Genomic DNA, 25,027 nt, shown 5'->3' with positions numbered 1-25,027 from the left:
TTTCCCTGATTACAGGTGTTGAGCATCTTTTCACTTGTCTGTTGGCAATCTGTATGTCTTCTTTGGAAAAATGTCTATTCAGGTCCTCTGCCTGTTTTTTAATTGTTTTTTTGTTTTGTTTTTTTGTTGAGTTGTGTAAATTCTTTATATATTTTGACCATTAACCCCTTATTGGATATATAATTTGCAAGTATCTTCTCCCATTTAGTAGGGTGTCTTTTTGTTTTGTTGATGGTTTCCTTCACTGTGCAAAAGCTTTTTATTTGATGTAGTCCTGATAGTTTATTTTTGCTTTTGTTCCCTTGCCTTAGGAGACATATTTAGAAAAATGTTATTACGGCTTGTATGAGAGATATTACTGCCTGTGTTTTTCCTAGGAATTTTATGGTTTCAGATCTCATATTAGAGATATGGTCTTTAGAGTTTATTTTTGTGTATGATGTTAAAAAGTGGTCCAGTTTCATTCTTTTACATATAGCTGTCCAGTTTTCCCAGCACCATTTATTGAAGAGACTATCTTTTCTTCATTGTATAATTCTTGCCTTTGTCATAGATTAATTGACCATATAAACATAGGTTTATTTCTGGGCTTTCTATTCTGTTCTGTTTATGTGTCTATTTTTGTGCCAGTACCACTGTTTTAATTATTATAGCTTTATATTATATCTTGAAATCTGGGATTGTGATACTTCCAGCTTTATTTTTCTTTCTCAAGATTGCTTTGGCTATTTGAGGTCTTTTATAGTTCCATACAAATTTCAGGATTGTTTGTTCTAGTTCTGTGAAAAATGCTGTTGGTATTTTGATAGGGATTGCATGGAATCTGTAGATAGCTTTGGGTAGTATGGACATTTTAACAATACTAATTCTTCCAGTCCAGGAGCATAGTGGTTCACTTCCTTGGTTAAATTTATTCCTAGGTATTTTATTATTTCTGGTGTAGTTGTAAATGGAATTGTTTTCTTAATTTCTCTTTCTAGTACTTTGTTATTAGTGTATAGAAATGCTACTGACTTCTAGGTATCCTGCAGTTTCACTGAATTTATTCTAGTAGTTTTTTGGTGGAGTCTTTAGGATTTTTTATGTATAATGTCATGTCATCTGCGAATAGTGACAGTTTAACAGCTTCTTTACCAGTATGGATGCCTTTTATTTCTTTTTCTTGTCTGATTGCTGTAGTTAAGACTTCCAGGACCATATTGAATAAAAGTGGTGAGGTTGGATGTCCTTGTCTTGTTCCTGATCTTAGGGGAAAAGCTCTCAGTGTTTCACCATTGAGTATGATGTTAGCTGCAGGTTTTTCATATATGGCTTTTATTATGTTGAGATATGTTCCCTTTAAACCCACTTTGTTGAGAGTTTTATCATGAGTGGATGTTGAATTTTGTCAGATGCTTTTTCTGCATCTGTGAGAGGATCATATGATTTTTATTCTTTGTTTTGTTGTGGTATATTATGTTGATTCATTTGCAAATATTGAACCATCCTTGCATCTCCCTGAATAAATCCCACTTGATTGTGGTGAATGATCCTTTTAATGTGTTGTTGAATGTGGTTTGCTTATGTTTTGTGAGGATTTTTGCATCTTTGTTCATCCAGGGATATTGGCTGCTAGTTTTCTGTTTTTGTGGTGTCTTTGTCTGGTTTTGGTATCAGAGTAATACTAGCCTTATAGAATGTATTTGGAAGCTTTCCTTACTCATCTATTTTTTGGAATAGTTTGAGGAGAATAGGTATTAACTATTCTTGAAATGTTTGGTAGAATTCAACTGTGACTCCATCTCATCCTGGGTTTTTATTTTTTGGTTATTGATTCAGTTTTTTATGCTAATTTGGCCTGTTTAGATTTTCTATTTCTTCCTGATTTAGTTTTGAAAGATTGTATCTTTCTAGGAATTTATCCATTTCTTCTAGATTGTCTAGTTTGTTCGCATATGATTTGGGTAATATTTTCTTATAGTCCTTTGTATTTCTTGGTGTTGATACCTCTCCTCTTTTCTGATTTTGAGTCCTTTCTCTTTTTTTCCTGATCAGTCTGGCTAAGGGTTTATCAATTTTGTTTATCTTTTCAAAGAACCAGCTCTTGATTTTATTGATTTTTTTATTTTTTACTTAAGAATTTTTTTTTTTAATTTATTTAAGTAATCTCTACACCCCTTGTGAGGCTTGATCTCAACAACCCCCAAGGTCAAGTCACATGCTCTTCTTACTAGGCAAGCTAGGTGCCCCTTACTGATTTTTTTCTATTGTTTTTAAATTTTTATGTCATTTATTTCTGCTCTGATCTTTATTATTTTCTTCAACTCACCTTGGACTTTGTTCTTCTTTTTCTAGTTCCTTTACGTGCAAGTGTAGGTTATTTGAGCTTTTTCTTATTTCTTGAGGTAGGGCTGTATTTCTGTATATTTCCCTCTTAGAACTGCTCTTGCTGCATCTCAAAGATGTTGGATTATTGTGTTTTCATTTTCATGTGTCTCCATAACTCATTTAAGTCATTTAGTCTTAAGTACCAAAATTGAGTATCAGGTAATAGTGATAGAAAGACTTAATTTCTGATGGCTGTGTAGTAACCCGTGGGAAATGAACTGATTTTGACTCAGGTGAACCCTCATAAACATTCTGGTTACTGCTTATCTTGATAGAGTTAATTCAGAAACTGACTCCTGAAAACAAAAGCTGAGTATGACTTTTTAATTGGCAATTTTCTTATGGTAAAGAATTATGGTCCTTTGTGTGAATGAATTAGAAATAAAAATTTAGATTATTTCCCTATTTATCATTCTTTATTTTTTTATTTTTAAAGATTCTATTATTTGACAGAGAGATTGAGGGATAACACAAGCAGGCAGAGCAGCAGGCAGAGGGAGAGGGAGAAGCAGGCTCCCCACTGAGCCAGGAGCCCGATGTGGGGCTTGATCCCAGGTCCCTGGGATCATGACCTGAGCCAAAGGCAGACGCTTAACCGACTGAGCCACCCAGGCGCCCCACTATTTATCATTTCTTAAACATTCATTTATATTATTGATATAATTCACATACCATAAGTTTGTCCCTTTAAATTGTATAATTCACTGGTTCTTAGTATATTCACGAAGTTGTACAGTCATCACCATTTTCTAATTCCCTTAAACTCTATGCACATTAGTAGTCATTACCCATTTCCCTCTCCTTTTATCCCTTGGAAGCCAGTAATCTTTCTGCCTTTATGGATTTGCCTATTCTCGAAATTTCATATAAATGGAATCCTATAGCATGTAGCCTTTTGAGTGTGGCTACTTTCACACAGCATGTTTTCAGGGTTCATTCATGGTGTAGCATGTATAGTACTTCATTCCTTTATTCTTTAAAAATACTCCATTGTACAGATATACAACATTTTGTTTATCCGTCCATCAGTTAATGGATACTCGAGTTGTTTCCACTTTTGGGCTCTTAAGAATAATGTTGCTATGAACATTCATGTACAAGTTTTTTATGGTCACATGTTCCCATTTCTTTTGGGTGTATGCCTTGAGTTTGTAATTCTTGTTGCTGTTCCTTTTGTTAGTGATTTTACTAAACTAATTCCACAAATTTTGTACTCTTTGTCATGGTTGGCCACTGAAATCTCTGATTAGTTAGCTTAATGGTCATCTTATTATTAGAGCTTTCCTTAAATGCCTTGATCTAATAAGTCTCCCAGCCTTTGCTGAGTGACTGTGTGCATGTTGGAGTATGTCTTCATTGCTCCAAAGAGAAGCTTATAACTCTGATTTAGTCTTCACTCTGCATTAGCAGAGAGCCTCAAAGTCAGCCAGTGATTAGAAATGAGAGTCTTCTTGGGCAAGGACACAGCCCTGCATATGTGCATGGCCTTCTTGAGTCCCAGGAATATATCAAGAGTATTTCAAAGACCTCAGTGGAACTCCTATTCCTGAACTTTTCATTTTAAGGTTTTTGGTTAGCTTCTTGTTTGCTCCAACTCTTACTGCCTCTTTAGGCAGCTGGGATGTCACTGTTGCCATTGGTTGTTTTGACAAATGTCCTGGGGAGAAGGCTATTTGCAGTGAGGGAACTCTTAATCAGGTCAGAAAAAGACAAGGCCTGCCAAATGGAGATTTCCAGGGAACTTCCAGACATGTCAAATAATGATAGTTCTTTGAGGATAGGACTTTTGGAGAATTCTGAACCTATTCTGCTCTAACTCTAAACCTATCTCCCCCTTAGTGGTTGCTAGGTTGCTGGTTTTCTGGGCTACCATGATTGTGAGACTGTTGGTTTTGTGAGACTGTTGGTTTTCAAGGCTACCATAGAAATAGGGAAAGGGAGATGGATATAGGGTAACTTAAAATTTCTCAGATCTCACTGTTGTTACTGAGATCAGCTACTTTCTTGAGTAAATACTTCTCAGATTGTTGCAGGCTTTTGGTTAATTTCCAGGGTTCTGGAAAAGTTGATTTTGGTGATTTTTGCTAGTGGTCTGAATGCTTTCATGTAAGAGTGAATTTTTGGAGTTCATTCAGAAGTGCTCAGCTTCCCTATTTGTCATTAATATTTTTAAAAATGTTAGATATATAATGTCTTCTGTTTCTGTTGAAAAAATTAATATATCACATTTTTATTACTAAGCCTTTGGTGCTTAGTATGATACAGGAAATAAACACATTAAATAAATGACAAATACATAAAATATGAAGACTAACATTAATTTATTATTCTGCGTTTATTGAACATTTACATTGTGTTGGGTAGTGGAATACAGCCAAATAAGGCATGGTCCCTGTTTCAAGGAGCTCTGAGTTTGGTGGGTAAGATTAAGAAAAAAATCAACACCTATAAGAAAGTGTGAGTGTTAAAATAGAAAGATCTACTAGAAGCTGTAGAAGATTCATCTTTTTATCCTCCTCAGGGCCTGGCACACCATAATTTCTCACTTGGACTATTTCACCAGTATCATCAACATCATCATTATTTTTGTCTTTTCAGTTTCCATATCACAAGCAAGATGATCTTTACGGAATGCAAATTAGATCATGTCACCCCCGTCTCTGTAAAGTCTTTCAGTGATTTTCATCAAGCATAGATTATAGTCCCAGAATCTCTCTTCTAGCCTATAGCTCTCAGAAATATTTGATAGCTTTTGCCCCTCCAACCTATAACTCCTCTTTTCAGGATAGTGGCCTCAGTCCCGTTCTTGGAATATGGCACAACTCTTTCTTGTCTCAGTCTTCACATACATTGTTTTTTTTGTGCTGGGAATACCTGTTTCCTAGCTCTCTGCTCCCACCTGACCTCTAATCAGTCTGATATCTGCTTAAATATTACTTAGTAGCTTCCCTAACTACATGGCTGTCATTCTGATTTATATATTCTTATTTTACCCTGTGTTTTCCTCTTATAATCTTTATCACAGGATTTTCATATTTGTATATTTGAAACCATATATTTATTTTTGTGAATATTTGTTTTATCTGTATTTAGCTTAGGATATAATCTCTGTGAGGAGGAGTGTCTTTTTGCCACAGTATACCCTTAGTTAATATTCATAAGTGAGACAATCAGTCAATAGAAAGCATTCAAGCAAAATATATATTGATCTGAATTTAGCTTAGAGGGTGCCTGGTTCTACCATGTAGCAATGCTTGTGCAGTCTCGAAGGAATAGTACATGTTAGATGAAAAGGGGTGGGAAGTTCTTGGATGGCAATAGTAACATCAAGTGCAAAGGCCCAGGAGTATGAGAAAATAAGATTTAGGAGACTGATTGTCAAACTTTTTGGTTTTAGTACTCCTTTACAGGTCTTAAAATTGAGGATTCCAAATAGTTGTGGGTTTTGTTTTTTTAAAGATTTTATTTATTCGAGATGTAGAGATAAAGAGAGCATGAGCAGTGGGAGAGGGAGAGGGAGAAGCAGGCTCCCTGCTGAGCAAGGAGCCCGATGTGGGGCTCGATCCCAGGTTCCTGGGATCATGACCTGAGCCGAAGGCAGACGTTTAACCATTTGAGCCACCCAGGCTTCCCAAGAGTTGTGTTTTTTAATGAAGGTTATATTAATATTTATCATATAAGAAATTAAAACTGAGAAACTTAAAAAAAAACACTTAATTCACTTAAAAATAGCAGTAAAGCTACTACATTGTTAATCTAAATAGCATATCTTTTATGAAAAATAAACTAAAAAATGGTAACAAGAGTGGTATTATTTTACATTTTCAAATTCTCTTAAGTGTTGGCCTTACTCAGAGACAGCAGCTAGGTTCTTAGTCTACTTCTTCATTCAGTCTGTTGCAATACGTTGTATTAGTTGCAGTCTATGAGGAAAATCTGACACCACTCAAATAAGTGATTGGAAAAGGAGGAACATTTTAACAGTCTTTCAGGTAGTTGTGGATATTCTTCTTTGATATTAAGCCAAAGCTTAACTTGTTAGTTACAGTATCAAATGAGAAAACATCTCGGTGTACTTTTGTACTTTATTACATTAAAATCCATTGTGTTTTTTTGTGTTTTGTGGATATTTTACCCGTGTATGATTCTGAAACATCATGCATTGGTCATTTTGAAAATAACCGGGTTATTGGGTTAAAAAGATTTTCCAATTGGTGACATGTTCATTATAAAGTATTAGAAATCATGTTGATTTTTATCATTATAAAGTTTTTAGAGAATCTTTGAGTAGTAGGAAGCTGTGAAACTCATGGAGGCAGATACAAATTATATAAAATTCTAAAACTTTGCTTGAAAGGTTGAACTTTATCATTGGCAAAAAAGTACTGCCAGTTGTTTCCTTTGAAGTGACAGGCTCATTTTACTAATTTTTCAGAAAATGTCAGCCAAATACCCAAGTCTGAATAATCATAGTTATTCAAGGGTGGGGGTTAATTAACTTATCCAGGGTCACACAGAGAACAGGTCTTTCTGATTCTGTTATATTTTATTGCCCCATGTCTAAATTATTTGGGACTTGCCAAAGCATGTTCTTACAATAGTGTATTGTGGTATTTTTCCTAGAGAGCATGAATGGTTTAAACAAGATTTGCCCAGTTACTTATTTCCTGAAGACCCCTCCTATGATGCTAACGTCATTGATGATGAGGCTGTGAAAGAAGTGTGTGAAAAATTTGAGTGTACAGAATCAGAAGTAATGAACAGTTTATATAGTGGTGACCCTCAAGACCAGCTTGCAGTGGCTTATCATCTTATCATTGACAATCGGAGAATAATGAACCAAGCCAGTGAGTTCTACCTCGCCTCTAGTCCCCCAACTGGTTCTTTTATGGATGATAGTACCATGCATATTCCCCCAGGCCTGAAACCTCATCCAGAAAGGATGCCACCTCTTATAGCAGACAGCCCTAAAGCGAGATGTCCATTGGATGCACTGAATACAACTAAGCCCAAATCTTTAGCTGTGAAAAAAGCCAAGTGGCATCTTGGAATCAGAAGTCAAAGCAAACCGTATGACATTATGGCTGAAGTCTACCGAGCTATGAAGCAGCTGGATTTTGAATGGAAGGTAGGAAATTGTAGTATATTAAGATCATTTGTAAAAGTTTGCTTTTTTGTTTTTTTGTATAGTAAGCTGCTCTGATCTACTGAGTTGAGTACTTAGGTCAATAAAAAAGTTGTTTTTGATTTAGATACAAATTTAGTGGTCTTGATGCTTCTGAATCATAAACCCCATTTTTCCATTAATACCAAGTGCATTCAATACTAAACAAAATTCTGAAAGCATGAAGAATTGTTGATGCTGAGGACCTACAATATTTTTTTATTTAGAGTCTAGCATTCTTGGCCAAGAAACAGAAAGTATTCAACCTGAAATCACCTGAGAAAATAGTCCACCTATTTCCACCTGCATCATAGCAATAAAAAGTCATGTGTCTTTGAAGATGCTATGTTTTTACTTTTCTCTCTTTTCTTTTTCCCACTAGCTATAACAGCTAGGGGTCAATACAAATGATACCATCAGGACATATTTATTCAAAAAACAAGTACCTTTCTCTAGGTTAAAAAAAAAATCTCTTTTATTTGGCTAGTGCTTTTAATCCTTGGTTATGTATATTTTTCTTACTCTTAGCCCCCAATTTTTTTTTTTTAAATAGTGCTCAAATTCATTGCAATTTTATTTGAGTATATGTGGGAGGAAAAGCATTTTTCTCATTTCAGATATCTTTTCACTCTTGTTCCTTTCTTGAGGATTATGAATGTATTTTTAAAGGAAGAATTTTTAAAAATGTTCAGATATACTCTGTATATATTCATTTGACATGTTTGAAACATCTGTCATTTCCATTTTATTTGTACATGAAATGAATAAACAAGATAATAGTTCCTTAAAACCATTTAAAAACCAGATCCCCCTTTGCTTAAGTAATTTAGTTAAGAGAGACACTAATGTCTTTAAAATTTCATACAGAAAAGAATTTGGAACTCATTTGATAGATGTTTTGAAAACCCAGAATCATCTTTATCTGAGCTGCAGTTTTCTTCTCTTCAAAAGGCAAATAATACTTCTTCACAGGATTATTGGGATACATAAGTTTTGTGACAGTACCTGTTTATATTGCCTAATGCAAACCATTAACATGTTAGTTCTCTTTTATTCCTCCTACTCCATATTAATAGGTAAAGGTATTCAAATTGAGGCTGGGTGACCAGAATTATTGTTGACATTTGAGAGCAGAGGCATCGCTAGAATGAAGGCTAGACTGTATATAATCTCTGAGTTCCCTTTATATTTCTGTTGATCTGCACAGACAATACTATTAGTGGAGATTAAATAAATACTAAACTGTCATGTAATATAAAAAGATCATTCAGGAATTCCTTCTCTACCCCACCTCTGTCCATTATTTCTTTTGATATTCTTTGCAATAACATAAGGGAGATATTGTGTAGTTTTTTTTTTAACATTTTTCCTTAAAAAAGATTTCACATTTTAGGTAGTGAATGCATACCATCTTCGTGTAAGAAGAAAAAATCCAGTGACTGGCAATTATGTGAAAATGAGCTTACAACTTTACCTGGTTGACAATAGAAGCTATCTTTTGGACTTTAAAAGCATTGATGGTAAGGAAGCTATGCAGGCATGAGCCCTGAGAAGATAAAACTTGGCACTAGTTGACAAGATGTTAAAATCATCTCAAAGACATGGTGGGTAGGTCTTCTATACTGGTTCTTAAGTAATCTAGAGTTAACTAAAAATGCAAGTGAAGTGAAAAGGATTGAAGATGTGGACTTTCTCTAACCCAGCACCTCTCTAAAAGATGTGCCTCCTTGGCATAAAAAACTCACTTGGAGTGTTGGCTGTGGAGCAAAAGTAAGGAATAACAGGGAGGCAATTTTAAAATTGCCGGATGTTAAGTTCTTTGTCACAGTTCTTCATTCATATTTTATTATTGTTAGGATTGTAATATCTAAACTTCTCCATTCATCAACTTCCCTCATCCTGGTTGGCCAAATGAGCCTCTCCCTGTATTCAGGTTGGATTTTGATGCCCCAGCCATTCAGGAGACGAAGGAGTCAGGGAGGTATGGGTTGTGTCTAAGTATTTAGTGAGTGCCGAAGTCAAACTCCCATGAACCAAATATGCTTGTTCAGTTCAGAGGCCCAAGTGGGATAAAAACAGTAAACCAGGGGTCAGGTGCTGGATAGAACCAGAGGAGAACTGAGTTCAGAGTTAGGGAAGTTGTTTTCAATACAACAGTTACATTTTATTCTTGAGCTACCACGGGCTGTCTTCAGAATTACCATCATCAGAATTATCTAGTGTTCTTATTAAAATGCAGATTGTTGGGAACTACCCCCGGATCTACCAAGTCAGAATTTATTTCTAGAGGTGAGTCCTGGGAAACTGGAAATCTTTATTTTTAACAAGATTTTCCTCGCCCCATTCCCAGGCAGTGTGTACTGAAGGTTCAGAACCACTGTATAATGGTAACTTTTATTTTTATTTTAATGATATTTTTTGTTAATATGCTGCAAGAAGATATCCTTCAGGGATCTGCTTTCTTCAAATGGGATATCAGTTTTGATTTCAAGGCTGACGCCAAATACTGTGTTGAGAAGGATTTAGGGGTGACATTTTGACTGTTAGTGTTGTGGTTGATGAGTGATGTCTGTTATAATTGTGGGAGGAAAGGGGTATTGCCACCCCTGCTCTTAAAACTCTGAAACATGACATCTGTGAAGTTGCCCTTGTTCAGATATGTTTACTCAGTTTTCTGAATGTAGCATCTTCATAGGACTTGGGCAAATATACCGTTCATATAAATTGCTCTTCTTTCATCCATTTCAGATGAGGTGGTGGAGCAGAGGTCTGGTTCTTCAACACCTCAGCGTTCCTGTTCTGCTGCTGGCTTACATAGACCAAGATCAAGTTTTGATTCTGTAACTGCGGAGAGCCATTCACTTTCTGGCTCTCTCACTGGCTCTTTGACCGGAAACACATTGTCTTCAGTTCCACCCCGCCTAGGCAGTCACACCATGGATTTTTTTGAAATGTGTGCCAGTCTGATCACTACTTTAGCCCGTTGATGATGTTTCTCTAGTTTCTGTCTTTCTGTTATTGCACTGTGAAAATCAGATAGATTCTTGAAATTGTTATTTTACTTATGGATATCATATACTCTGGAATACTGATGGAGAGTCATGAATATTTCCAGGGGACAGTCAATGCCATTGAAATTACTGAAAACAAAACATCTGACATTTTATTTACCTGTAGACATCTGTAATTCTATTTTGCCTATGATAAATTTATAGAGGCAGTATCTTTAATTGGTGAACATTGATGAAGATTATTGTTACTTTAAAATTGTGAGTTCACTACAGATGATTAATATACCTTCACTGGTGAATCATCTCATCAGAGGGTGGTTTGGCAACACCTCTTTGCTTAACTATTTAATGTAGGTAAATCCACTTTATTTCCTAAAGTTCAGCAGGCTTTAAGCTGTGTTTATGCACCCAGTTCTCTTGCACAAGATAAAAACAAAAAACAAAAAACAAAAAACAGCCATTAATAAGATGATATTTAAATGTTGAAGCCTTAAAGGCTGGCCCCAAAAATTTCAGAAGCCAAGTTCTAGTAGTTTTAGCTTTTGCAAATACTGCCTAGTGTTGAATAGAAGGGCTGTGGTCCTGAAACAGGTAACTGATTTCCAGGTTCATTAAAAACAGCTTATAACCAGCTAGAGGTTTTATTTCGAGATTTCCTTGAATAACATTTATCTTAAGAGTCTTCAGTGTTCTACTCAGTATTGGAACATCTGGAATTGGAACAATTTTTGTGTTTTTCATAAACTTAACATTTTTTAAAAAACTTAACATCATTTTAAAATATGCCTTCAGAACTACCTTTCTCAAATTCTTTTTGGCTCTATTTATTTTTGTATTTTACCAAGCATGATAAAATAGTTAAATGAAACAAAGCAAAATATCAACAGTCCCTTAAAAGAGAACTCTTATCTTTGATTTAATGTATGTGGTGGTGGGGAGTGTGTGCGTATGTCCCCCTGCATCCCACAATGCTAATTCCTCATCTGAAGTTCAAGTTTGTCATCACAGCCACCCCTCTCCCTCACCTTCCCACCAGCACTTACTTTGTTGTTTGATCCTTGGTGGCTGATTGACTTAGCTTTTAAATCTTTCTGGTTCCCTTTCTTTGTTCTATATCTTGGTTGCTAGCCATCCAGTTTGAAAACACTGTTTTGGCCCTAAGGGCTTTTGTGTACTTCCAAAGCTTGTTAGGCTGTGACCTTCACTGTTGAGGCTGTTAGGATAGGGAAGCCTTAAACCTTTAAAAAAAAAAAAATCTCTCTTGAATAAATGTATGTGTTGTTTACATATATACATATATGTATTCACACACCAGTGCTTTTAAAGGAAAACTAGTTTCTTTGTTTTGCTTCGTGCAGGTTTTTTTTTTAAAGATTAAAAAGAAACCTGTATACAGCAGAGTTAGCTCATTGCTTATATTGCTTTAGTGAAAGTATTTAATTTTTAAATTATGTGTAATTTATCTAATTTGTATTTATTTATGTTTAATATGTTGTAATTAACACTCTCATTCACCTGACTTACCCTAGAAAAGATTAAGCTCTTGAAAACAGGTTTCTCTTTGCCAAAAATAATGTTTTCTACCAAGAAGCAAATGAAAATCTTTGGCCAAGTTTCTCTTATGTTTATGGAAGATAAGCATATCTGTCTTTAAGTAGTTTTGAGTCAGGAGTTTGCAGTGTGTCACATCATATTGGTTTATAGAACTTTTTAAAATTGGTGTTAAGTAACTTTTAAGTCTGACTTCTTAATATCAAAAGGAATCTTTGCTTGCCAATTTGGGAAAAAGGGTGGGTTTGCATTAAACTGTTTTAAGTTTAAACCTTTGAAAGATTGCCATCTAGTGGCACCAAAGGGTACTTTTTGTGATTGTTTTTCTAGGGATAAGCAGTCCTGCTGTGCATTATAGATAGGGCATAATTTTGACCTCTCCAAACGTGTAAATACCTCTTTTGGGAAAAACAGGGCCACCTCATAATATTTGCTTGACTATGATTGACCTTATAAATAGGAATTAATCTGATGATTCCTTATCCCCAATGACAAAATCCCTAACAATTTTGAAGGTGGAGAAACAACAGCAAGGAAGGAAATACAGTAGCATTTTAGCTTTGTTAGCCGAATAAAAATTACTTTATATTGGTGATTATCATGTTTATTGAGAATTAAAAATATTATATACTGTTTTCTCATTCTTGCCAGTGTTTGTGAATATCTACATTTTGATGGTTATCTGTTGAATTTTAGGAGAACCAGGGTTGCAGTTTTGGTTCTTGGATGCTTATGTTTTTAAAGCATAGCTACTCTGAATCTAGAAGGCATAGTAAATTGCTTTATATAGAGAAGATTTCAGGAGGCTCAGTCCAGCATAATAGGGGCTGGAACATTGTCAAAGGAGGTTTTTGTTACTAATGGGCAGAAAGAGGGAAAGAATCAGTTGCTAAATTCCCACATTTCAGTCTTGTAAGCTGGTTAATTGTGGATGTGGTATGTGGTTGTTAGATCTTGGGTGGGAAGAATTTCTTCAAGTTAAGATTTTAGAGGAGAGCTTCTATTATTAGGTTATAAAGACTTAGCTACATCATGGAAATGGACTCCATATGGTTCTATAATAGCATTTCCCGCACTGTATCCCTGAGGTGCTCTGCTGAAAAACGAGTCCATTGAGCAAGTTTGGAAAATGTTATATGCCATACTCCTGCTTGAGGATGACAATGGATATGAGCATTAAAGACTTTGAAAAGTGCTTCAGTGAAAAAAAGAAAACTTTAACCCTGCTTTGCCCAAATTAATTTAACTACTTTTAAGCTTAATATCCCATGGGAAAAGGCAAATTTGGAAAATACTATTTTAGGAAAATTATTGTCCCAGGTTGCTATAATTAGTTATATATGTAATACATATATTACATATATAATAATACATATGTAATTATATAAGTATAATTAACATAGGGAAGAAGAGAATTAAGATACCTTTTCTTATCAGTTGTAGAGAATATGGTTCAGAATCAGAAAAATTTCATTTTAACTGTGGACATACTCATTTTGAGCAAATGCTGGACTAAACAGAATTTCGTATGTCCGTGATGTGTTTCATAGCACCTTGATTTTCTTAATCAGGTTGTGGTATTGTTTGGGAGCAAAATTTATTTTGTTGTGTTTAATGGATAGCTGAAACACCTTAAACCAGATTACTTGTAAAAAAAGGCCTAAGAAATTAGTGACTAATGCTTATGGCTCTGCGGCTCTGTGGGCAGTGAGTCTATGACATTGATTCTCACTTTCAAAATGTATAGTCAGTGAACATTTTCTAAGTACAGGACACCATACTTAGATCTAATTCCTGGAATCTTTAACGTAGGAACAGATAACAAATTGAATAGGGAGGTAGGCAAACTATTTCAAGTCGGGTTTTTGTTTTGATCAACAAACTTTTGGCACACTTTTGTAACCTCAAGTGTTTGCACTCCTTAGTATTAGCCGTCTATACTAGGAGCCTAAATTAATCGGAAGTACCAGTATTTCTCTGTCAGGGAACTGGCTATATGTTTTACAGACAATTCTCCATTTTCTGCGAATAGGGTTCCCATGACAGTTACATAATTGTGGGCTTGCTTTTTCTTATTCTCTAGCCAGTTTGTACTCAGGGAACATAAATTGTTTGTTTATATTAGAAGAGACATAATTGAAATAATCGTAGACAACTGTTACAGGTTTTTTGACTATTTGAATTTATCTGTAGCTTCTATTAATGTGCAGTATACTGAGTTAATATAAGCACTGTACCTTCCATTTATAAAATATAAAAGCTTAGAATGTGCCTACCACAGACACAGTATGTTTGTCTATTCACTGGTTAATAATTTAAATCCTGTTACTGGCTGTGAAATCCCAATATCTAAATGCTAACCATGTTCACAGTTTTGTCTGGTTTTGTTTTTAAAGAACTCCACCTTTTCACTCTGGCATTTCTTTACCTGCTCATTCTGTCACTCTGTGACTTTTTAAATAGGGAAGGTAATTTATTTTAATAATAGTTCTCAGAGGCTGTATTAGAAATTCTGGATGAGGGATATGTGCAATTGGTTAGTAAGTCACACCTATGTTGGACCTCAGTTAGTAACCTCTAAAGTGGGAGGAATAGTCTAAAAGGCCTCCGAGGTACCTTTGAAAGCTTTAAAGTTCTGTCTTTGCTTTTTCGTGTGATTTGTATCAGTGTTCACTTTTTATATATTTAGAGATTTTATACTAGTGTGAATGTTCTGTATTTGGTGAGGCATTTTAAAGGTATATACTTGAAAAAAAAATTTAAATACAGCTGTCCTCTGGAATATAAATGGCAAAAATCATCCAGAAAACCAAACACATTAAAACATGTGCACTTGGCATAAGCAAAATATTACTAATTTGAAGTATTGGAAGTGTTCCATACATTTTTATAGTGATTTTTAGATCCAGAGACCGTATCTATTAACTTAGTTAATACACTTCAGTAACCTTGTGAGGTATAACCATTTTCCAGTTGAGGAAGCAGGACCACAAAGCTCTTCATAAAGCTTTAATGGCATACAAGTATTCAGCGATGATCACTGCTTTTTCTATGCCACCTCCCTCTAGGGGAGAACAGTCTGAATCACCGAAACATCTGAGGGTTAGATAATAAAGATAAACACAGATGTATTGCTTTCAAGTCTTAGAGTGACATAATGTAGTCTTAACTGTATATTTCTTAGTTTAATTATTTGAACCGGTTGATTGTACTAAATAAAATTATCTGAAGTATTTATGATTAGCATACTGATATTTATAAGTACTTCTGAGTTATTGAGGGTGCTTATAAAATACTGAAGAAACTTTTAGGCATGATTCTTTAATTTTATTTACATGATCCTTGTAGCATAGTCTTTTATAAAAAGTAAAACTAGCCCCAGCCCCTGTCTTAAATTATCATAGTTTTTGACTGTTATCTGAATTGGGCTTATCTAAATTTCATATGCAGATTGATGATTTTTCATTTTGTATGGGTATTTAGAAGATAAACACTGTTTTCATCGAGTATATCTCTGTTCACAAACTACCTATTATTGGCTTGACAGTCTCCCAAATCTTATAGAACTTTGAAATGTAATTTGTTTGATGAGCTTTAAAAATGGTATGTTACTTAAACAAGTTGCAGGCATCCTTAGTAGCCTTTCCACATATAATCTTGATGGATTTGATGCAACTGTACAGTAATAGCATAAAGAACAGGACTCACAGTCTAGACTGGATTGAGTTTTAATTAAACTTTTTCAGCCATAACCTGATAAGAATCAGGCTGGGTCTAGAAGTTACCAGACTGTGGGCCTGTATTAACTTAGTCAGCCAGTGTTCCTGTTTACTGCCACCCTTGCAGAGCAGTGCCAGTTTGTAAGCCATGACTGTGATGGGGCTTTGGGTAACTATTCTTTATATCCAAAGCAGTTTAGATTTTATGGAAGTAGCTCATGATTATTTGGACAAGCAAGGTAGGTAAATTTCAATTACATTTAAAGTGCAATTAAGGAAACCCCAGAGTAGTGTGTTCTTTCTAGGAAAAAAAGCTTAAGTATTTGTAGGAATATCCTAGCATGAAAACTTTTCTGAACAGACACAGAGTTTTGACAAGGTTAACTACTTTGTGTTGATTTAAAATTTCAAGGAGGAATAGGAATGTTCTAACCAAGGAGAACTACATAGTTAGTTTTTTGCTGCTTATAAGCATTATTTCTCACAGCTCAAAATCCCTTTTAAGTTTTGTTACAAAGAAAGGCTGTTCTTCTAGACGAATAACATTTTCCTGAATGGGAAAAACAAAAACAAAAAGATCTATTGCTCTAAACAAAACACCTTAATTGTGCCTTCTCAAATTATAGGAATATTAATAATTAGTCAAAAATTTGTCTGAAGTCATTTTTCTAATTGCTCTCATTTTTCCTTAGTTCTGCCCTCCACAAATGGTTACATTGTTTGCTTTTGCCTGTTTGCTTTTCAGGCTCCTTTGGCCATACCTCACCCTATCACTGTCAGAAGCTGTTCACTGGATGTATTTTTCTTTTCCTTTTATGTTGCTTCACTTTTTAAGTCACTTTGGTGAAATTTTGGCTGCTTTCTCATGTTTTTAAAATGAATGCAGTGATTAACAGTCTTTACATTTCAACCCTTTAAAATGTTTGTAAAGGCAAGAAATAATGCAGAGCAAAGAACAAAAATCTAATTTGGAATTGATTCTCAGTTTGGTTGGATTTCCTCATCTACAAAATGTGGACGATAACCTACCTCACAGATGTGTGTGAGTAACTGTTTGAAGGCCCTCACTTAAATACAGGGTTTATCATCATATTTAAGGTAAATCCCTTCCTTTTTTTTTCTTAATAGAAATCTTTGATACTGATAGGATGAATATCTTGATTTTAGGTAAGTCTCATGTGGTAAGAATATAGTGGTAAAAACGTTTTGAGACCACAGTTTCACAAATAATGCTTTTCTTATTTTAAGTGACTTAAAATTTCTTGAAAATATCAAATATTCAAATTTGAACTTGTCTTTTGTGGCAACAAATATTCAGAACTTCTTAAAATGTTGGCTGAAGCTGCCTTAATGTACCAAAATACAGCTTTCTCTCAAGACTGTTCACAAATATCTGGTTGTACAGTGTTTTGTGTGTTTAATGTAAAATTGTTAGAGAACTGTGAACTCTAAGCAGAGTAATCTAAATATTGTTTTAAGAAGAATGCCTGTGTTCTTTGTCATGTATGCTTAAATATCATACAGTGGATTTTGAGTTCAACAAATAAAACTGAAAGTTGATAGCCATTAGGTTATGGCCATGACAATCATAAGAAAATGTAAGATTGGATATTAATTAGTCAAAAAATTTTCAAGAATATCCTGTGTTCATTTTTTCTTAGCCTATTTTTGAAAAAGAAAATACCCCATATTCACCTGTCGAAGCACTTGATACATATCTATTAAAATGTTTTTAAAACTTTTGAAATTGGGATCACTTTTTATAATTTATTTCAGGAAAAAGGAAAAAAGCCCCGACTTCGAATGCTTTTGTGTTTTAATAACCATAGATTCAAATTTCAGTTTTGTTTGTTATGTATTTTTTGTGGGTGTTAAATGATTGGTGGGAAGGCTCTGTCTTCCAGTAACCACATGGTAAAGATGTCATCTTGAACTACACAGCATTTCATAGTTACAGGTTCTCCCTGATTAATATTTGCACTGTGCGTGCTTATAGATAACAAACACAAAAGAGGAAAAGCAGCTTGATTGCTTATAAGCTTTTTTCACAAAATCAAATTAAAGTCTCTGGTTAATGTGAAAGCTATTTTTGTTTCTGCTCAGTCATTAAGCTAATATTCTACATGTCAATTAGTAGTTACAGAAAAAGCTTTTGTAGAAAATGATTGCCTAAGATTCCTTGAAGAATTCATACCACTTTTGTCATACATTGTGGTTTCTAACTTTAGCCATTGTATTTTCTATTGATGCTATGGCAGATTACTACAAACTTAGTGACTTAACACAAATTTATTATCTTACAGTTCTGTAAGTCAGAAGTTCGGTGTTGATTCTTCAGGTCACACGAGGCTGAAAACCAAATCACTGGTAGGGTAGGGCTCTAGGGAATAGTCTGTTTCAAGGCTCTTTCAGGTTATCGGCTGAATTTAGTTCCATGCTGCTGTGGGACTGAAGTCCCATTTCTTTCGTGGCTCTTGGCTAGGGATCATTTACAGCTTCTAGAGGCCACCATCGTTCCCAGGCCTGTGGTTTCCTTCATCCTCAAGGCCAGCAACAGGGGACTCATGCTTTGAATCTCTCCTGCCTCTTCTGTCACTACATTTCTCTGACTGGGCGGCTGACTCTTCTGCTTTCCTCTTCTGATTTTAAGGGCCGCTGTGATTAAATTGGGCTCACCTGGATAATCTCTCGGTTTTAAGGCTAGCAACCTTAATTTCATCTGTAAAGTCCCATTTGCCAAGTCACATGTTTACAAGAATAACACCAGGGCATAAAGATCACAGAGGAAAAAAATCTGTTTACCATAGCCATAGAATAGGAAGGAAAAAGACCTCAGACTAGCAGTAGAAAGTCACACTAAAGGCTGCCTAGGCTAGAGAATGAACAATGTAGATGTGAGCCTATGTATTTATAATGGTACGCCATTCATACTTATCTAAATGAAACTATCTAAAAAACATTGTTACTCTAACCCTCATTAAAACATATATAATGATTTCAATTTGCTTTATGCAAACTTTAAAGAGATTTGTTTTTATTAGTTAAAATGTTTTTCCTTTATTTCCTAAATTGCATGGGTATGGATGCTTATTGTGGGGAAATTTGAAAAGAAAACGGACGCTGGAAGAAACTGAAGAAAATATCATCCCTACCCTTTTACCCCAAAACAAGCACTTCCTAGGAATGCTGTTATATTTTCCTTGTTTTCTCCTCCTGTTTTTTCCCTTAGAATCTATGTTTTTTTTTTTTTAAGACTTTATTTATTTGACAGAGCATGCACGCACAAGCAGGGGGAGCAGTAGAGGGAGAAGCAGGCTCCCCGCTGAGCAGAGAGCCTGATGTGGGCCTCAATCCCAGGGTCCTGGGGTCATGAACTGAAGGCAGAGAGACGCTTAACTGACTGAGCCATGCAGGTGCCCCAGAATCTATGTTTTAAAAGTTCTAAAGATGTGTGGAAGAGGGCCTGGTCAAGGGAATGCTCTGTCATCTTGGAGGAGCAAGTGTTTCACTAGAGGCACTCAAAAGGAAGAAGGGAAGGTTTTGTTGGTACATGTTTACAGGTTGCTGGAGGCCTGGCCCTATAAATGAATTGGAGTGTGCCAGTGTTAGCCTCTGTTAGGATCAAGTTCCTTTGAATGCTGTTGTCTATTTATATTGGTATATATTATATGATTATATATAATTATAATTTATATACAAAGATATGTATTATCTTTTTGTACAAAATTAAAATAGTCCATCTTTATTATGCTAGGTTATGGTTTCTAGAAGACAGATGGCATCTGCTTGGACAGCAGCGATATTACAGTGTTTACATTAAAAAACCTGGTACATCAGTGAGAAATTTAGTTTGAATGCTAGGATTTAAAGAATGGAAGAAATGCGGCTGACATTAGTGAAATAGAAATATAACCACATTGATTATAGATAGAATGGATAGAAGCAATTCTTCTTCCTAAAAACCTATTTCATATCAATACATAGTAATTAGGTACTAGCTTCTATTAGACCAAATGATTCATATTTTAAAAACATAGAAAATACTCAGTTTACCTATAATATCCCAACCATTCTTTCAAGTCTTAAGATTTGAATGTCAAAACCATATTTTTGTTTCTAACATCTTTCAACTACAGAAAGGCCAGGTATTAAAATAATATACAGTATTACATATTGAGGATTTTAGGACATTTTTATCTATATTATTATATTACAGCCTGGTTACAACACTGTGAAGTAGACAAGTTGAGTGTTACTAGCACTGTTTTACTGAGGAAATTGAGGCTTAGACCTGAGCTACTAAATTAGAACAAGAGGCCATGTGATGAGGTGGCAAGAGTGAATCGTAATTTCTTATTCTATTGGACAGGATTGTTGCAGGAAAGGTGTCTGCTTAGCCTGTCTCTCTCACTTAAACCACCTTGCCCACAGGCCATACTTAGCCTCACCTTCTACCGTGCACCTCAGACAGGTCTTTTCTCGGAGTGTGGGGAGGGCTGCGCTTGCCTCTCATTGAGTAGCAGATTTAGTTCAGAGGGGTCCAAGCAGAAATGTCACTTTATCTGTAAAACATGTCTAAATCTTCTAGGCATTTCATTCATATCTTGTTCATTATCATTGTTTTTATAATTTTCTACCTATTTTCCTCTCTGAACTCTATGAATACTTTTTTTTTAAGTTTTTGTTCACCCTGTGCTCATCATGACAAGTGCACTCTTTAATCCCCATCACCTATTTCACCCATCCCCCCACCCACCTCCCCACTGGTAACCATGAGTTCGTTCTCTATAGCTGAGAGTCTGTTTCTTGGTTTTTCTCTTTTTTTCCCCTTTGCTCATTTGTTTTTTAAATTCCACATATGAGTGAAATCATATTTGCCTTTCTCGGATTTGGTTCACTTGGCATTATACTCTGTAGAATTATACATGTCATTGCAGATGGTAAGGTTTCATTCTTTTTTATGGCTGAGTAATATTCCACTACACACCCAAACACGCCCATGCGCACACACACACACACACACACACACACACACACACACACCCCACATCTTCTTTATCCAGTTGATGGACATTGATGGACATTTGGGCTGCTTCCATAATTTGGCTTTTGGGTGCATGTACCCCTTTGAATTGATGTTTTTGTATTCTTTGAGTAAATACCCAGAGTGGGATTGCTGGGTAATATGGTAATTTTATTTTGAACTTTTTGAGGAAACTTCATATGGTTTTCCATAGTGGCTGTACCAGTTTGCATTCCCACCAACAGTGCCTGAGGGTTCCTTGTTGGCCATCTGTATGTCTTCTTTGGAGAAATGTCTGTTCATGTCTTTGGCCCATTTTTTAATTGGATTATTTGGGGGTTTTTGGGTGGGGGGTGAGTTTTATTAGTTCTTTATGTATTCTGGATATCAACTCTTTATCAGGTATGTCATTTGTAAATATCTTCTCCCATTCTGTAGGTTGCCTTTTAGATTTGTTGATTGTTTCCTTCACTGTGGAGAAGCTTTTTATTTTGATGTCGTCCTAATAGTTAAGTTTTGCTTTTGTTTCCCTTGCCCCAGGATCATATCTAGGAAAAAGTTGCTATGGCCAATGCCAGAAAAAGTACTGCCTGTGCTCTCTTCTAGGATTTTTATGGTTTCAGATCTCACATTTAGGTCTTTAGTCTATTTTGAATTTATTTTTGTGTATGGTATAAGAAAATGGTCCAGTTTCTTTCTTTTGCATGTTGCTGTCCATTTTTCCCAACACCCATTTGTTGTAAGAGACGGTCTTTTTCCTGTTGGATGTTTTTTTCCTGCTTTGTGGAAGATTAATTGACCTTCTAATTGTGGGTTTATTTCTGGATTTTCTATTCTGTTCCACTGATCTATGTGTCTGTTTCTTTTTTTATTCTTTATTTAAATTCAATTTATTTAACATGTATTATTAGTTTTAGGGGTAGAATTTAATGATTCATCAATTGCGTACAACACCCAGTGCTCATTATATTGAGTGCCCTCCTTAATGCCTATCACCCAATTATCCCTTTCCCCACCTACCTCCTCTCCCCTCCAGCAACCCTCAGTTTGTTTCCTAGAGTTCAATATCTCCTATGGTTTGCCTCCCTTTCTATTTTCATCTTATTTTTCCTTCCCTTCCCCTGTGTTCATCTGTTTTTTTTCTTAAATTCCACATGAATGAAATCGTATGGTATTTGTCTTTCTCTGCCTGACATTTCACTTAGCATAATACCCTCTGGTTCCATCCACGTCATGGCAAATGGCAAGATTTCATTCCTTTGATGGCTGAGTAATAATCCATTGTATATATAGACCACATCTTTATCCATTCATCCATTGATGGACATCTGGGCTCTTTCCATAGTTTGGCTATTGTGGACATTGCTGCTACAAACATTGAGGTACATGTGCCCTGTCAAATCACTATGTTTGTATCCTTTGGTTAAATACCTAGTAGTGCAATTGCTGGGTCATAGGGTAGTTCTATTTTTAACTTTTTGAGGAACCTCCATATTGGCTGCACCAGTTTGCTTTCCCATCAACAGTGTAAGAGGGTTCCCCTTTCTCCACATCCTTGCCAACATCAGTTATTTCCTGAGTTGTTCATCTTAGCCATTCTGACTGGTATAAGGTGGTATCTCATTGTGTGTTTTTTTTTTTCTCATTGTGGTTTTGGTTTGTATTTACCTGATGTCAGGTGATACAGAGCATTTTTTCATGTGTCTGTTGGCCATTTGTATGTCTTTGGAGAAATGCCTGTTTATGTCTTCTGCTCATTTCTTGACTAGATTTTTTGGTTTTCGGGTGTTGAGTTTGATAAGTTCTTTATAGATTTCTGGATACTAGCCCTTTATCTGATAAGACATTTGCATATATCTTCTCCCATTCCGTAGGTTGACTTAGTATTGTTGACTGTTTCCTTTGCTGTAAAAGCATTTTATCTTGATGAAGTCCCAATTGTTCATTTTTGCTTTTGTTTCTCTTACCTTTGGAGACCTGTCTACCAAGAAGTTGCTGTGGCCAAGGTCAGAGAGGTAGCTGCCTGTGTTCTGGATTCCTTTCTCACATTTAGGTCTTTCACCCAGTTTGAGTCTATTTTCGTGTATGGTGTAAGGAAATGGTCCAGTTTCATTCTTCTTCATGTGGCTGTCCAATTTTCCCAACACCATTTGTTGAAGAGACTGTCTTTTTTCCATTGGACATTCTTTCCTGCTTTGTCAAAAATTAGTTGACCACAGAGTTGAGGGTCCATTTCTGGGTTCTCTGTTCTGTTCCATTGATCTGTGTGTCTGTTCTTGTGCTAGTACCATACTGTCTTGATGATGACAGCTTTGTAATACAGCTTGAAGTCTGGAATTGTGATGCCACCAGCTTTGGTTTTCTTTTTCAACATTCCTTTGGCTACTCAAGGGTCTTTTCTGGTTCCATACAAATGTTAGGATTGTTTGTTCCAGCTCTGTGAAAAAACTGATGATATTTTGATAGGGATTGCATTGAATGTGTAGATTGCTTTGGGTAGCATAGACATTTTAACAATATTTGTTCTTCCAATCCACGAGCATGCATGGGATGTTTTTCCATTTCTTTGTGTCTTCCTCAATTTCATTCATAAGTGTTCTGTAGTTTTCAGAGTACATATCCTTTACCTCTTTGGTTAGGTCTCTTCCTAGATATATCATGGTTTTTGGTGCAGTTGTTAAATAGGATCGATTCCTTGATTTCTCTTTTTTCTGCCTCATTGGTAGTGTATAGAAATGCATCTGGCCTGTGTGCATAGATTTTATATCTAGTGACTTTGCTGAATTCCTGTAGCAGTTCTAGCAAATTTTTTGCTGGAGTCTTTTGGGTTTTCTATTTAGGTATCTGTTTTTGTGTCAGTTTTTATTATGGTTTTGATTACTACAGCTTTGTAATATAACTTTAAGTATGGAATTGTGATGTCTCCAGCTTTGCTTTGCTTTTTCAAGATTGCTTTGGCTAACTGGGATTTGTGGTCCCATACAAATATTAGGATTGTTTGTTTTAGTTCTGTGAAAAATGCTGTTGGTATTATGACAGGTTTTGCATTAAAAGTGTAGATTGCTTTGGGTAATATAGACATTTCAGCATTATTTGTTCTTCCAATCCATGAGTCCCCTTTAATATTTCTTGCAGGGCTGATTTAGTGGTCATGAACTCCTTTAGTTTTTGTTTGTCTGGGAAACTCTCTCTCCTGTATTCTGAATGATAGCCTTGCTGGTTAGAGTATTCTTGGCTGATTTTTCCCATCCAGCACTTTGAATATCATGCCATTCTCTTCTGGTTTGCAAAGTTTCTGCAGAAAAATCCACTGATAGCCTCGTGGGGTTTCCATTGTATTTAACAGTCTTTTGCCTTGCTGCTTTTAAGAGTTGTAATTACAATATGTCTTGGTATAGATCTGCTTTGTTGGGGGTTCTCTGTGCCTCCTGGATGTGGCTATTTCCTTCTCCAGATTAGGGATGTTTTCAGCTATTTTGTCAAATAAGTTCTCTACCCCCCTTTTCTCTCTCTTCTGTGACGCCTATAATATGAATATTATGTTTGATGGAGTCATTAAGTTCCCTAAGTCTGTATAATTCTTCTTGTAGTCAGCTCGATTACTTTCCCATAGTCTGTCTTCTAGGTCATTAATTCATTCCTGTGCTTTCTCCAGCCTGCTGTTCATTCCACCAAGCATATTTCTCATTTCATTTATTGAGTCCTTTATCTCTGCTGTGTTACGGGTCTCACTGATAACCTCCGCTCTTTTCTCAAGTCCTGTGAGTATCCTTATGATTGTTGCTTTAAATTTTCTATCAGGCATGTTACTTGTATCTTTTTTGCTTAGATTTCCAGCCATGGCTTGTCCTTTTCTTTCCTTTTGGATAAATTCTTGTTTCTTCTCATTTTGTCTAAGTCTCTATACCTGTTTCTGTGTTAGGAAAGTGAGCTACATCTCCTATTCTTGAGGGTAATAGCTTTATGAAGTCCTATAGTATCCTGCAGTGTAGTATCCCCTGTTCTCCAGGCCTGGCACTTCTGGGAGTGTCTCCACAGCTCTGGCTGCTTTATCTTCAGGCCAGTTGTCTGCAGAGGCTCTCTTTGCTTTTTGTGGGCTGTGGCCCTGGCCTGAATATGGTGTTTTTAACTAGAAATGAGACCTGTCACTGTTGCCACTGGAATTGAAGTCTCACAAAACTCCCAGGTTGGG

General features: G+C 35.7%; 1 protein-coding gene across 5 annotated transcripts in view; it reads left to right on the top strand.

Moving 5' to 3' along the window:
* Positions 1–17,898, top strand: part of PRKAA2 (protein kinase AMP-activated catalytic subunit alpha 2) — a 75,003-nt gene extending 57,105 nt beyond the window's left edge. For 4 of the 5 annotated variants that reach the window (XM_025871884.2, XM_073896682.1, XM_073896679.1 and 1 more), the window contains 3 exons: positions 6,991–7,495; positions 8,925–9,051; positions 10,280–17,898. In XM_025871884.2, coding sequence (XP_025727669.1) covers positions 6,991–7,495; positions 8,925–9,051; positions 10,280–10,518 — 871 coding nt within the window. In that variant the 3' untranslated portion in view covers positions 10,519–17,898. Of the gene's footprint in view, positions 1–6,990; positions 7,496–8,924; positions 9,140–10,279 lie in introns of all 5 variants that reach the window. The other variant, XR_012379469.1, reaches the window with a different exon arrangement.
* Positions 17,899–25,027: the final 7,129 nt, after the last annotated feature.

Source organism: Callorhinus ursinus, unplaced genomic scaffold (genome assembly GCF_003265705.2).
Source record: "Callorhinus ursinus isolate GAN/ISIS: 27379988/994484 unplaced genomic scaffold, GSC_fseal_2.0 scaffold9, whole genome shotgun sequence".
Classification (NCBI taxonomy): Eukaryota; Metazoa; Chordata; class Mammalia; order Carnivora; family Otariidae; genus Callorhinus; species Callorhinus ursinus.
The sequence above is the reverse complement of the archived record's forward strand: the minus strand, read 5'-3'. Positions and strand labels throughout refer to the sequence as shown.